This window comes from Mustela nigripes, chromosome X (genome assembly GCF_022355385.1).
Source record: "Mustela nigripes isolate SB6536 chromosome X, MUSNIG.SB6536, whole genome shotgun sequence".
Classification (NCBI taxonomy): domain Eukaryota; kingdom Metazoa; phylum Chordata; class Mammalia; order Carnivora; family Mustelidae; genus Mustela; species Mustela nigripes.
Genome location: NC_081575.1, coordinates 116696647 through 116712260, shown reverse-complemented (window position 1 = coordinate 116712260; position 15614 = coordinate 116696647). Strand labels below are relative to the sequence as shown.

Here is a 15614-nt window from a genome sequence, read left to right as displayed (position 1 = left end):
ATTTGGCATCTATTATAGAGAGAGAAACAGACCCTGACTGAACAGAATGAGCCTCCTTTGCACAAGAGAGAAAACTTTAATAGCAGGTGTTAGCAATTTTAATTTTGGCTGCATTTTTTTTTCTTAGTTTTTTGATGGTTTCCGGAGAGTTGAATTTTCTACAGAAGTGAAATAGCATAAGAGCATTTTCTACACAGGCAGGACTGTTCATTCGGCTAAATGTCTCCAGCCTTCAGAAATGCCCATTTTGATGACATTATTATTTCCTCAATTAGATTACTTTTTCACTCAGCAAAAATGACTGTAATTGAAGAAATAACGAGTTAGTGATCAAGTGCTATAATTCCTATATATCTCAGTTGGTTAGAATCTCTTTCAAGTTTTTTGAAATATATCTTGTTTGCTTGTTTCTAGGGAGAGCAACTGACAGCCATCAGAAGGCCAAAGCCATTCTCTCCCACGAGCTATACGGTGATTTTCCTCAGAGAGGAGATACGGTCTAGGCATTTAGTAACCTTGACTTAAGACAGTCATTGATAAAGCAGGCGTACATCCAAAAAGGCATTGACCTGGCAAAGGTAACGTGACTTTGAGTGGCCTGTCCCAGAAATTGACATGATCATCTTTCTCTCCTTTTCAGCAGAAACTGGAATGGAAACATGACCCCGGAGCACCTGGGTCTCAAGCTTAGGGAATTCCAATAAAGCGGGCAGGCAGAATAAGCAGGATGCCCCACCCTAAAATCAGCCCCAATCCCAGAAATGTAATAGGGCTTGAGCCTCCATTGTATTGTCTGGTTTTGTTGTTGGTGGTGGTGGTATTTGTTTGTTTGTTTGTTTGTTTTAATTTGTGCTTCTGGGAAATCAAGGATGCGTAAGGAATTTTGAGCTAACCGTTCAGAAAGCATCTGGGTGAAGTATAGGTAGGGAAGAGTGTTATACACAGACACAGACAAGAGTCAAGATAACTGTCCAAGACCAGTTGTGGAGGGAATGAAAAAGTCTCTGACAAATGTTTATAAGGATACAGTGACTACGACTCTGTCTTACCCATTTCCCAAATGGGCAAATAAAGTCTTATGAGAGAATTGTTTTTGAGGCTTGCTTTTTTTTGCATTGGTTTCAAGTAACCAGGGAGAATATCCGTTTGCATTTGAATATGTCTTGTATTTTTCTGGAGCCAAACACCATGGAAACCAGGAGCAGAATCAGGTCCTTGACAGGATAATCTTTTTTCTTTTAGGCCCTACATTGCACGTTAACCATGCCAAAATGAGAAAGAACTGTCCAGTTTCTTACTAAGCTTCAAGGAAATGCTATTTTACAAATTATAATTCATGAAAATTCATTTTGAAAAAGAAAATAGAAAGACATACCAAGTTGTCTTTCACATAAAGAGTTACTCAGCCTGGCACTGGAGTTTTGCAGGACTGGAGCAGAATTTTCTCACTTAGGACTCTTCGAACTGCTTACAGTCCACTCTCTACATTCTTTATGGTGAAAAACTATAATCGTAAAAGCATGAATCTCTTTTTCTGCCTCACAGCGGAATTTAGGCTGAACTTACATATTCATGGTACTGAACACTTTTGTCGTTAAGCTATTTTAAAAAATAATTCTGTGTAAGTAATATTTATGGAGCACCTACATTATATTAATCATGATACTAACTGTTGGGAATTCAAACTACGAAGGCATTTTCCTTGAATCCCAGTGTGCTTTCCTAGGAGCGGAGACAGATAGATACACACACACACACAGGTACATATAAAAATCTTGTACAGAGGGGCGCCTGGGTATCGCAGTCGGTTGAGCATCTGACTCTTGGTTTCGGCCCACATCAGGCTCCAGGCTCAGCACGAATCTGCTTGGGTCTCTCTCCCTCTCCCTCTCCCCCTCCCTACACTCATGCTCTCTCTGTTTCTCAAACAAATCTTTAAAAAAATGTTGTGTAGACAAAGCTTCAATATGTACTCATTTTGTTAAGTCATCCACATGTTATCTAGTGATTAAGATAACTAGGTATCTCCTTCATCATTTCTTACGAAGTCCCGCTTACACTAGGAAAATGGAGATGAGAATATCAACAGTAGTCGTGTCTCCAGGATGGCCTCGGGATTTTCTTAGCTTTTCTGTTTCTTTTCCTCTTGATTACAATGAATGTATTATGTTATAGTAAAAAAGCAATTAACTTTTCTCGTGTCCATAAAATACACGCTAACACTACACGAAACACACTCAGGTTATGGAAATAGCAGTTTGATGAGCCAATAAGTCTACACTTCAGAAAAATTTTTTAAAAAGTATATTTTTAAGTCACATATTAATTGGTATAGAGTTGCCAAAGGGTCATTGTGAAGAAGTTTGAAGTGAACATCTTTCCACAAAAATGCAAATAGCAATATAGAAAATTGTTGTCAGAAACCATGTATTTTCTACTCAAAGAATGGTTAGTAAATCTTTTTTTTTCGAGCCACTTTTATCTTTTTTTTTTTTAAGTAGCTAGACTCTTATTTTTTTAAAGGAAGCCTTGCTGGCAACACTGATGCATAAAAAAAGATAAAAGTGGCTCGGCTGTGTTTGACGAGAGGCTTGGGGACAGACCCAGCCCAATAGATCTTGGCCTCCAGGCTCACGTCTGAGGACCCTTGGGTGCTGGGTGGCCTGAAAACCATTAAGTTGATTTTTTTCTCCCACAATCATGTATAGCCCAGTACTCTCTAAAGCCAACAGTCAGATCTGTAAACTTTCTTCACAAAGGAAATTTCAGCCCAGAGTCTGAGCAGATGAACAAAGCATTGAACTGGGTGCTTAAATCCACCAAGCTTGAATAACCGAGAATCTCTCATACTCCATCACCGACAGACAAATCTGCTTACCATGTTTTTCAAGATGCTGACAGCAGCTGTCCACCAGCCTGGGGACCTGTCTGTAAATGGGATTCAGACTGAGTTTCTTATCTCTGGCTTTTTCTTTTTTACTCTGAGCCTCCGCAGGCAAGGACAGTTGCAAAGCTTCTAGCAGTCGCGACTGATTGTCATCGAGATCTGTGATAGAGTCCACTGACATCGCGCCCTGCAAACCACACAGAGGCGTGAATGAAGGGCGCGGATGGAGAAAACACGAGCAAGTTCCGTCGCATGCCAGCCGGTAACGCTTTTGCCCAGGACTGCGCGTCCCCCTGAAACCACGCCACTTCATCGAATCATGCCGTTCGTTCCGTAAAAGGAACACGGCCAACACCTCTTGAAGAAGTCAGGAAACTACCACAACAGGGGAAGGGAATGGCAGTTACAATTTCCACAAACAACATTCGCCAAATGGAAGACGGGAGCGGGCAGCCGTTGCGTTGTTGTATTTTGACCCAATCACTTCGTTTCTTGAAACAAGAAAAAGATCACATGATGGATGAATGAGGCAAAGTCCGAGAAGCCTCGTGAATAAAAACCAAACATCTCGACTGGGACTCGAGGAGGTAGATCTTTAACATTGGATTCCATGGAACCGCCCTGGCTGGGCTTCCCCCCAGAACTGGCACCAAGAACTTGATCAGGGACGTGGCGCTGGGAGACAGCCCTAGGGGGAAGGGGGTCGAGAAAGGGGACGGAGGGCAGCGGATGGAGAGCGTCCCCCCGTCTAGACAAGCCTGTGTGCAGCTCGTGCCCAAGCTCCCGGCGCCTCTGGGAGACAGTGTGGGTCGAGCAGCTCAGAGCCCACTGCGGTCAGGAGCAAGGGCGCTGGGCTATGGGAACCACAAGCCGCAAGAGTCACTGATTAAGAGCAACTCTGGTCGGGGCGGGGAGGTGACATTCAGTGTCTCAGCCCTTGCAGCCTATCACCTGCATGGGTTGGTGCCTCTGATCGTCGTGAAAGCCCTTGGCAGTGGCGAGGTGCTGGCGAGTGGAAGGGGGGCTCTGGTGTCCTGGGACTGGTAAAGGCCGAGTGGAGGGGAGCGGGGCATCCCGCCCCCTGCCCCGGCTGATGAAGCGGAGAGGAAGGGGTTCACTGCTCATGTCTTAGCAAGGCCTGGACAGAGGGGAGGGCATCTGGGAGGCCCGCTGCCTGGGCTCCTGATTCCCAGAAAGCGCACACGTGGAGTCTGGGTGTTATGGCCTTATGACACCCAAACGATGACAGGATTGTAGAACAGCTCTGTCACATCCATTTAAATACCCTGGGAAGTCGGCACTTCGCTTTTAAACATAACCAGAACCTTGAAAAAGAGCAGTGGCTCAGGTACCCCTTTATCTTGAGTGTGGATTTTAAGTGGGAAGCGTTTGGGGTTTTGACTAGAGCAGTAGTGAGTGGCTAGAGGCAGCAAAGATTTGGGGGGGTCTCCGGGCAAGAGGAGAAGGAGAGAAGATCTCCCAAGGACCTGGGAAATTTTAGAGATGCTTCTCAACCGGCTCAGCCCATCACCAACCAGTTTGCCTGAGAACTCAGCTTTCCTGAATTGAAACAGGAAACCTGAAACAAGAAATTGATTCTGTTACAGAATTGATTTGAAAGAGGACATATGTGCCCTCTCTCTCTCTCTCTCTCTCTCTCCCTCTCCCTCTCTCTCTCTATATATATATGTGATATATGATATGCTGTACCAGATAGATGATAGATGATACACGATATATATGTAGGTTTCTTGTCGGGGGAAAAAGTTCCATTGATTAAAAATAATCAAATAAAAAAATATATCCTTGCTTATGAAGACTGGTAGTCAGGTCGCTGGGGGGCTAGGTGTGGTTCTTGGATTAGAGATGAAGAGACTAAGGAACCACCTGGCCCCGCCCCCAACCCGCAGAGGCCCCGCCCCCAACCCGCAGAGTCTCCAGGGTAAATCCACAGGACAGAAGATTACGCTATAGCACGATCAACAGTGATGCTCTAGAATGTTTAGGACATCACGGGGCACACACATGGGGATCCAAGGAGGGGCACCCAGCAGCTCTGAGAGTGGTCAGAAAAAGGCTTTGAGGCTGTGTCACATGCCACATGGCCCAGGGCATGCTGTCCCCGCATGGGGTCATGGACAGATCCCTGGGCTCCCTTTCCAGTTTTCACAAGAGCGGAGAGACTCAGAGAATAACCTAGTAATGCTTCGGTTGTTTCAGCAGTAGTGTCAGAGAAAGTCCTGGCCAACTCACCCTCCTCCTGGCCCGAGGAGCCGGTTCTGGGGTGTTTGGGGACGTTGACTCATTTGGTGTTTCCGAGGTGGAGCTGAGAGATGAGTTACTGCTTGAGAGTTCTTTGTTTTGTCTTTTATTTCCAAACGGGAGGAGGGAAGCCACAAAATCAGACGCATCCTTCTGCTCATCCCTCTGCGAGTCCTGCTTGAGTTTATAGGCCCGGTCGTTTGCAATGACTTGGGATAAGGGCATTCCAAATGCCTGCGGGATGAATTCTGGAATCAAAAAACAAAACACTTTCAGACATGGCTGGGCCAGGGAAGGCTCGCACCCACGCTTCAGACCCAAGCGCAGCTGCATTCAAATGACTGGTTCCTGAAGAACTGATTCTTCAGTCAAATACAGGGACTTTGGTGTGTGTCAGAGTGGCCCAAGTTTCTATTACTGTCAAGGAGGCCAGTATGGGTAAAGAACATGGGTTTTCAGAAATCTAGGCCGCTAGTTTTCCCCCCACATATCTCAAGTATGTCTTTTTTTTTTTTTTTTTTTAGATTTTATTTATTTACTTGAGAGAGAGACAGTGAGAGAGAGCATGAGCGAGGAGAAGGTCAGAGAGAGAAGCAGACTCCCCGTGGAGCTGGGAGTCCGATGTGGGACTCGATCCCGGGACTCCAGGATCATGACCTGAGCCGAAGGCAGTCGTCCAACCAACTGAGCCACCCAGGTGTCCCTCAAGTATGTCTTAAAGTAAAGAACTGTATGGAGAAATGTGACATTTTTGACAGAATGTACACGATGCCTTATCCTCACAAGGATACCATTTTACAAACCGTTAGTCTTGGGTTTATGTGTCTCAAGAGCCCCCAGAATTTATAAGGCATGAGAGGTCTAGGTGCATCTGCTTAGTCCACAGGGACTCACAGAACAGCTACCGTGATGGGTAGTCGTAGGTGTAGTGCTGGCTCCTGAAGGGTCCAGAGCAAGGGGCCTGTGGGGCAGCGGGAGTCAGATACGTAAAGAATCACACAGGTGTCTCTCAGGTGCATGGAGCAAAGACTGACGTTTTGTGAAGTGGATACACTTTGGGGTTCCCGGTAAAAGAGCCAGATACGTGAGTGAGGACCCGAGAGGCAGGGGAGCAGCTCGGGGGAAGTCTGCTTTTTCCCCTCTGTGTTTGTTGTCCCCACTGGCTGCCTCCAGTTGCTGGGCTGGGGCTGTCGCTCTCAAGATCTATGTACTCAAGCCATTCTGCAGGGCCCTGTGAGAAATTTATATAATAAATTTATATAATAACTCTCCTCACTAAGGAACCAGCGAAGGGCTCACGATACAATGCGTTAAATCTTCCAGTAAGGACAATCTGGGGGAAGGAGCGTATCACAGAAATCTACTGCTTCATTTGGAGATGGACATACAGTTGCTTTGTTTCCACATTCATACACATACACTGTAATAAGCACACGGATCCTTAGGGCCGGCCACCTCTTGGGCATTATTTTAGATTTATGCCAAAAAGCATTCATAATGAAATTCAATGCATTATTTCTTTTAGACTCAAAATTACATCTAGCAGCAGAATATGGGAGTCTAGCTTCTCCCTTGTTTTTATAACCCTATGACTAGAACCAGAATGATGACGGGGAAACAATTCTAAGGGTTTGTTCTTTGAAAGAAAAGGCTAACTTCAAATCAGGTGGAAAGAGGCTTTCAAAGGCTTTCCTCCTTGGTCCATGCAACATGGTACCATCACTGGGTTAATGGCCAAGTCTATGTTAAAAGCAGAAATGGCACTTAGGAGGTCTGAACCTCGGGTTCCATCACAACATGCAGTCTGTTTGGGGGATTTTCGGAAGATGCTTACCATTCTTGATAGACAAACTAGGTGGCATACGATAATAACGCAAACCAAAATTTCGGCATGTTTTTGAGTGATCGGTGTAGACGGCATAACAAGATCTGATACTCACTATTGCTAAAAGGCCATCTTCTCTACCAGCACAATTAGAAGAGCAGTCCACGTGCCACGCACCCCAGGATACATGGTGTAAGTCAGTGCTCTCTTGTGTATGGGAAGAAGCAAAGAGTCTTGCTTCAGAAAACCCGGGGAGAGTCTAGAAACATGCGGACGCCAAGGCTGACAGCTATGGGGACTACACAAAAACTGTGTGTGTGTGTGTGGGGGGGGTGACAACAGCAGAAAGGACAACAATAAATGTATTGAGTGACGTAGGCACACTCGCTTCCGCGTTGTCACAGGAGATGGGGACTACTGATTCTTCTCTTAGCCAGTTTTGCCATGTGAGGAAAACCAACTGCACTCACTTAGAGTTTCTAATATCCCTAGAAAAAAGAAGAAAACTGGTGTCCTTTGATACCTGTCATTTTCAACGTCCCAAAGTCTGCCACTCTCCCTGCAAATGGGAATAACTGACACAAATTAAATAGATGGGACACACGAAGTCGTTCTTTCTGACTTTTCTTTCTCTTTGATTCTCACTCAAGAGATGACCTGCTAACAGATTTTTATTTTTCCCTAATGGGCTTTCTTTCCTAGCTGAGTTTATTGTTAGAGTTTTGATGTGGTCACTTGTTTCTTGTTGCTTTCTCTCGAGAACCCTTACAAGCTTCAGAAAGGAGGCCTCCCTATGCCCTAAACTTGTGCTGCAGTGTCTAGACTCTGGAAAATTCTAGGCTGGATTCCTTGACTGTGACTGCTTCTCAAAATGTGGCTATTGTGAAATTTAGGAATCATTGCAAGTCTACTTAGCAAATAGACTTTAGCAAATAGACTCCTCATGTGTAAATAAAACATTGGGCATACATGCTTATCTGTGGGTTCAAAGCTCTTCTCTCGGGGGAAAAAACCCCTGGAGACTCTGTGTTGATAGTGGCTAATACAGTTGATAATAGGTTTTTAAAACCAGATGGACATTTCCCAAGACTCAGTGTTCTGGGGCCAGGGACAGTGTGTATCGTGTTCTAATCTACAGTACGTGTTCACCAAGGAGACTGCTTCTCCTGCTGCACTCATTAGCAGCAACTGTGCACTCTCCCAGCCCGTGAACGGCGGGGTCAGGAGGTAGCAGCCATCCTCTGCTCCCTACTGCCATTTCTAGATCTGCACCTTCTCACTGTGTGGCAGAAACCAGATATCACAAGGCTCCTTTGTCTCCTGCCCATTGCTCTCTTCTCTTGGCACTGACTGACTAGCGGTCAGACCCCTAGGCTACCATCACTCTCGGCAGCTTGGATGGCTACATTAAATGGCCCATCTAATTCCCCATCTTCCATCACCTTGACCATCTCCTCTCCCCTTACTTTCCTCCTGCATGTCACCTTTTCCACTCACTCCCTTGGTTCCATCCTGGCCTTTGTCCTCTCCAGAAGGGATTCGCCTCAAGAATCAGGCTTCCTCCCTCCACTCTTATCTTACCCCCCCACCCCAAGTTCATGTTCCACACTGCCGGGTGGCGAGCTCTTAAAACACACCACTAGGAGGCGCCCTCCTTAGTGCACTTTGATGGCCTCTCAACGTTCTCAGCATACAGACCAAACACCGTGGGGGGCTCACACAGTCCAGCGTGAGGGGGCCCCTCCCTATTCTCTCTTGGGTTCGCACTCCCCTAACAGCACCCAAAGACAGCATTCGATACAGTCTCTTTGAGAATTTCTACATAGTGATAACTGATACTTGATTTGTATCCTGCTATTTAATGTGATGCAAAATAAAATTGTATCAATTATTCCCATCCAGTGCTAAGTCATAGCTGGAGTGTAGTAACATACTCGGAACAATAAAACATGGCATGATACTATTGCCGCCTAAAGGAATGTGCCAGACCTGAATTCTCCCCAGGTTTCATGTCAATAAATAGGTGGCAGATATATTAGTCTGAAATGTCCTGTGAAGTGGGGGCCTATCTCCCAGACATATGCCGCAGTAAAACCTATTGCCCCTGCGCTCCGACTAGGAACCACATGAACTGGAATGAAGTGGCTATTTTAAAATCACTTCCCCAAAAGTGGTTTCTTTTGGACCCATGAAAGAAATTTGCTGAAGTTCTGGAAGTTTAAAAAGTGCTTTTGGTTGCCAAGTAATTTAACTAAGAGAAATTAAGGGCTTGGAACTCTTCTGGATGAAAATATGTTTTCCCACCCAGCATCCATCTTGAATTTGTTTCCATTCGGAATTCAAGAGTCATGCGGGCACTGGCTTAAGTGGCAGGGGGGACACGGGAGTGTCATGTGATTTGCTGTGTCTGATGTCAAGGCAATTAAATAAAATACAGGACGTGATTCATTCTGATTGAATCAATTAATCCAGCAGCATATCAAACACTTAATGAATCACTCTTTATTGGGAGACCAATTGGATTCTAAAAAGCTGCTCCTACTTATTTTTAGATGCCCTAACCCAAGAGGTCACTGAGAGCTTCCTGTTTTCCTTCTTTTACTTTTGGACTCCAGTGATTATCATTTTCCACATGTGCAGCTGTTAGGAACCCCAATGTTAATGTTCAAGTGCAAGAAAATCATGTGAACCATTACAGCTCGGCAAGACCAGCACGCTGACCCCTCCTGCCTTGCTTCCCAGGGCAACCGTGGAATGGATGTGAGTGCACAGACAGGACTCTCTGTTCCGAAGAGATGCCCGGTGATTAAGTTTCACTTAAGCCCAGGACATCTTTTTAAACATCAGAGCTACTTTAAAAGAGAAAAAAAAAAAAAAAAGCAAACCTCTTTTGCTATGAAGCTCGATATATTTTTTTAAAGATTTTAGTTATTTATTTGACATAGAGAGAGAGAGAGAGATCACAGGTAAGGCAGAGAGGCAGGCAGAGAGATGGAGGAAGCAGGCTGCCCGCTGAGCAGAGAGCCCGATGCGAGGCTCGATCCCAGGACCCTGAGATCATGACCTGAGCTGAAGGCAGAGGCTTAACCCGCTGAGCCACCCAAGTGCCCCGAAGCCTGATCTTTTTCCCTAATTTAGTTGGTTGGGCGATGTGTCTTTTCTCTGGACCACCAGAACCTGCCTTCCTTTTCCCCAGCCAGCAACCTGTACAGCCTTCCAGAACACCGCCAAGTTTTCCCTGAGCTTATGTAATATGTAAATACAATAAGGTCTGTAAAATGTATAATGGCCCAGTACACATTGGTCAATCACCTCCCCTGGCCCGCCCTTCTCTGCTCATTCACATCCTCGCTACCTGTTGTTTTGTAACCTAAGCGAGCACACACGCATCTCTCTCTGCTGGGGGATCTCAATCATCTCGTTCTGCTTGGTCTAGCCTGAATGGGCAGTTTGGAAGAATCACCAAAAGTCTCCATTATGAGGATTCAGTCCTCAGATCAGTAACATCAGCCTAGAGTAAACCAACTTCAAAGATACACATTACTAATGCCAGTCTGAGTGGCTCCTTTAATCCTCTCAATAAACACTAAGAATTTCTCTAATCTAGTGAGGTAAAGGTGATGGATGGCAGGAATAGGATGAGTAAGGGTCTCATGTGAAAAAGCTACCCTGATTACTAATTTTCATTTACAAAGAAGGGTAAGAACATACGGACCGATGAACTAGAAAACAATCAATCACACAGCGATAGGTAGCTGGACAAGAGCTAATGCCCTTTGCCTTGATCATTCCGGCAGTAGATTTGGCAGCGAGAGGCAGGGATCATTCACATTTTCAACTCCCTTTCTCTAGTCCGAGGCATACACTTGAAATGTGTGGAGATATTGTGGTTGGGTGCGGTGCTACTGGCATCCAGTGGTAGGGACCAGAGATGCCACTAACCAACTCACACGGTGAACAGGACAGCCTCCATAACAAAGAATTATCCAGTCTGGGGGTGCCGGGGTGGCTCAGTCGGTCAAGCAGCCGACTCTTGATTTTGACTCAGGTCATGATCTTGGGGTCCTGGGATGGAGCCCTGTGTAGTGCTCTGTGGTTGGTGGAGAATCTGCTTGAGAATTTTCTCTCCTTCTGCCCCTCTTCCCACTCATTCTCTCTCTGTCCCCCTCTCTCTCTCATGAATATATAATTAAAAAAAAAAAGAATTATCCAGTCTAAAATGTCAATAGACCCAGGTTGAGAAATCATGCTCTAAGGGAAGTAAAACACTGACTTCCCATTCTTTTAAATTCTTTATCTCCTTTTAGTCCGGAGAACCAAATGTCATGATACTTTAGGCACAGTTCACAACATGGGTGCAGAGTCGGGGATCAATGGTGTGGACTAGGTCTTGTCCAGTACTGACCATAGTGCATTTATTTTTATACCTTCGGTTTGACTGCCTTTCATAATTTTTCAAGCAGAAATTCAATCATTATGGAAAAGAGCTTCAAGGTGAGACATATGGCTCAGCTCACTCAACACTCATTCATTATGTCACATAAAATGGAAATACATTCACACAACCACACCACTCAGCAGTCATTTCATATGGGACCATACAAACAAGCCACAGAGAGTTGTACTGCACTAATGGGGCCCAGGTGCCCATTATGCAGGCTCAATGAATATTAGTTTAAAATGACCATAAATACCTCTGAAAGAGTGGCTAATGTGTCAGTTCCCTAAATAGACATAGAGGGGGACACAAACCAGTATGGACAGAGTCAACAATTCCCAAAACATATAGGGCAAAAAATAAGCATGCTGTGATCGGACAGAAAAATGCTGAGAATGGCCCATCTCCTGTAGTCCACGAAGAGGAGACTGTTTCTTTCCAGTAGCCATGGTAGGCGAATCCAAACTTTTTCTCGTTCAACTAGCCCTGCCTAACGATCTGGCCTTGCCAGACAGCTGGTTAGCGTTAGAGATGCTGTCCATGGCTACTCAACCCAGGGTCTTCTTATGTGCTGCTGATTGGCCAGCATCATAATTGGAACCATAAACTTGGCCCAAGTCACACTTTGCTCAAACCAGTTGAATTCATCAATTCAGTACAGGGCCACTCAAACACAAAAGAGTAGACCAAAACAGGCCTTAATGACATTCCATTGTAGAAATCCAGTTTGCATAATAGAGTCGAACCGCATAAATCTATGCAATTCAAAAACTCCACCAAATTCAACCATTATGCTCCATGGAAGATGCCTCGGCTCTAGTTCATTCTGTACCTTACCTCTGTCTTTGTTTTTCTCCTTTCCTAGTGAATCCAGTTTCTTTCGCAAAGATTTCTTTCTCTTCTGTCCATCTGTAAGTATTAAAAGAAAGAAAAGTTGTAAACAGAAGCATACATGTGGTATCTTATACCATCAATACCTACATTTGAGCAAAAGCATGACTTCTCACTTACTTCGCTCCTAATTGGACATTTTAGGCAGAATAATGGCTCTGAAAATACACAGAAATCCCTGACTTGATAGTGCACGCAACGAGAACCTTGATGTATGCTCTCAAATTTTGTTTCAATCATGAAAGTACAGGAAACGTACCTCCTTCAGAATTAATTGAGTGTTGACACTTAGATATGTCTTCCGTTGCTATTAAATGGGTTTCTTTCTATTTTTCATATTTATGCAAACTAATGTCATCTTGAATCAAATCTCCACGAGAGGAAAGTCAACAGGACATATGATTTTGACATTTATAAGCTGGTACAATGTAACTGGATAAGGAGATGAGTTTGGGAGTCTAGAGAAGTCAGATCTAACTATTGCTGCACCATTTACTAACTGTGTGACATGGGACAAGTCTCTGCGTCCTCGTCTATAAAATGGGAATTTCATGAGGTTGTTGTGAGACTTGCTGAAACGTTGTACATCAAATGCCTCATGGGAACCCTGACTCATAGGCATGAATTCAGATTTACTTTCTCTGTAGATCTCTGTGGCTGTACTGTAGTTTTATTAACCATCCTCCCACTAAATGGACATTTGGGTCATTTCAAAGTTTTCACTACAGTAAGTAAAGGATATACCCCTTCCAGCATCTTGCACTTGCAACAAACGTATGTAGCATGTCTGGCTAACTCTCCAAATAATAAAGATACCACTCATATCAGTAGGCAGCTGCAATCAAATTCCTGGGATGTCATCGGAAAATGTTGCCAGTCATCATGGCAAGAATGTGTTTCAAGATTACACAACCGTCAACCTAACGTGTGGGAGGCACACCTCGGGAATCCACACCGAGGTCAAGTAAGGGAAATGCAGCCCATGCTGCAAGGAAACTTGGGTTTAAAAGGAGGATTTAGAATTTTTTTTTTTTTTTTTTACAGGATACACTCAAAAGTATAGTCCAGAAGGAGACTCAGCCCAATAAAATTTCAAAGCCAAACGCTGATAGCAGAAAAAGACAGCATGCACATGCTTAACCAGAAATGAGCATTCCCAGGATCCTCGTGGGGCTGCAGATGTTCCCAATTCTTCTCTCCAGACTTTTGGAGGCAAAAGATATCACAGTATAATCAACAGACACAGACAATTCCTCTTCTTTCAAAAAGCAAAGAAATATTGCAAGAATGCCTCTCCTCCCACAAAATGGACATAGTTCGTAAGAGCCTGCACCCTTACAGCCATGAGATTTGTACAGGGGGGCAAGAGTAAGTCACTTGTAATGCGGCGAAGAGACAGCCACCTCTCCCTATGGGTATGTTCTTATCTCCAGTGTCTAGATGATGATTATTTAAATGGCCTACCCATAACTTATTATAAAATATATGACAATAAGTATACTAACAACACAAGACTCAAATCCCATTCTCCAAACAGGACAGGACTTTTACTTTGTTAACACTGCTCATCATTTCACATCTCCATGCGTCTCTGACTGTAACAAGGGTATATTTCTTTAATAACATTCCATCATTCCTTCATTTTAATCATTGACTAAAGAATAATAACCAAATAGAAGAATAACTAAACTATACAGTAAAGCTAAAGAGACTTCGTTTTTGTATAACCAGTGGGCAGATCCTAAAATTCAAGCAAGTTGTCAAAGAACCAGCACACAGAGAGCTACGATAGGGGACATTTTCTTTGAAGATAGTTTTTTTAAAACTTCTTTTTAATTGGAAGCTGTAGCATATATAAAGATGTGAATAACTACAAATGTGCAGTTTCAATAAATAACAAGAGGCCAAATCCCACACCACAACAGCCAAGTTCAGAGGTCGACCACCGCTCATGCCCAAGCCCCCTGTGTGTCTCCCGACTTTTCCCCCCCAGGTGATCACTGGTCTGGTATTTGCAATAATCAAGCATTTGTTTTTCTTCGTAGTTTTACCATCTACAGATGCATTTATAAAGAATACAGTTTATTTTCCAACTTTTGGGATCCCCTCGATGGAGTCACAGTGTAGGTATTCTCTCCTGCCTCTTTTATGCCATTCATCAACACTTTGGAAATTCATCCCGTGGAGGCAGGTAGCTGCGGATCACTCATTCAGGTGGCTGTATACTGCTTTCTGGTACGAATATACCATGGTTCACTGGAAATTTGAGTTGTTTTTAGCTTGAGACTCTCAGGACCAATGTCTTTGAGAAATGTTGTGCATGTCTTGCTATGTCCATGTCCAAGACCCTCTCTCAGACAGTGGTTCTTGGAATGTGGCTCTGGGACCACTGGCATCGGTAGTGCCTGGAAACTCTGTAGAGCTGCAAATTCTATGGTCCAACCCCAAAGCTACTGACTCAGGAACTCTGGGGTGGGGCCCCACAATGTGTGCTTTCCCCAGCCCACCAGGGGCTAGTTCCCACTGAAATCTAAAAGCCACTGTTCTGGGGAGAGATATGTACAAGCTGCGTTGTCAGGCTAGCACGTACGCAATCTTGGCCTCTACTAGGTAACATCAAACATTTTCCAGGTAGGTTCGCTCATTTGTATTCCCACCAGCATGAGAGTTCACATAGTCCCACAAAGATAATGTGTACTTCAAATTCCAAGATTCCAAACATTATCTTGAAGCCTCCTTATAGGGGAAAAAAAATGTGATCTTTGTGAATAGTGGCCTACAATTTAAAAAATGCTTAGCTATTTACAACAGATACAAACATTCTCTTTTTCACTTCATGAGACAGTCCTCACACTCACCCCAGGTCAGCATGGATAAATGACCCTGGGCCACAGCACACCTGGCAAGTCTTGGAGTTTGTACTCCATCCTAGCCTCATAGGAAGGTTCTAGCTTGTTTCCAATCTCCAGAAAATTCCTGCTGAGGGAAGTTTGAAAGAATGTCTTTTGGCACCACTTCCCTTACTTTTCCCAACCCCAGCTGCCTTGCTGTTGACTTGGACCAGAAACCTAGACTCTCAGAGAAGGCAAACTGAAGGAGTTCACAGGCAGCGAGGGGAGCTCAGTGAAAAGGGAAGGGAAAATGCTATAAAAGAGACACTTGGTGGCCGAACGGGAAGTGGCCCTTAAGAGATGGCACCTAACCACTCGACTTGCATCTAGCGACGCTGGGGGCTGGTAACTCTTTGCTGGGAAGAACTGTCCTGTGCACAGTAGGATATCTAGAAGCATCCCTGGGCTCAATTTCCGGGA

At 44.4% G+C, this 15614-nt stretch overlaps 1 protein-coding gene across 6 annotated transcripts in view; it reads right to left on the bottom strand.

Annotated features, from left to right (window-relative positions):
* ARHGAP6 (Rho GTPase activating protein 6) overlaps positions 1-15614 on the bottom strand; it is a 490820-nt gene that overhangs the window by 43394 nt on the left and 431812 nt on the right. For all 6 annotated transcript variants that reach the window (XM_059386131.1, XM_059386129.1, XM_059386130.1 and 3 more), the window contains exons 3-5: positions 12250-12321; positions 5141-5397; positions 2879-3074 (exon numbers count right to left, since the gene is read on the bottom strand). In XM_059386131.1, the coding sequence (XP_059242114.1) occupies positions 2879-3074; positions 5141-5397; positions 12250-12321 (525 nt within the window). The remainder of the gene's footprint in view (positions 1-2878; positions 3075-5140; positions 5398-12249; positions 12322-15614) is intronic.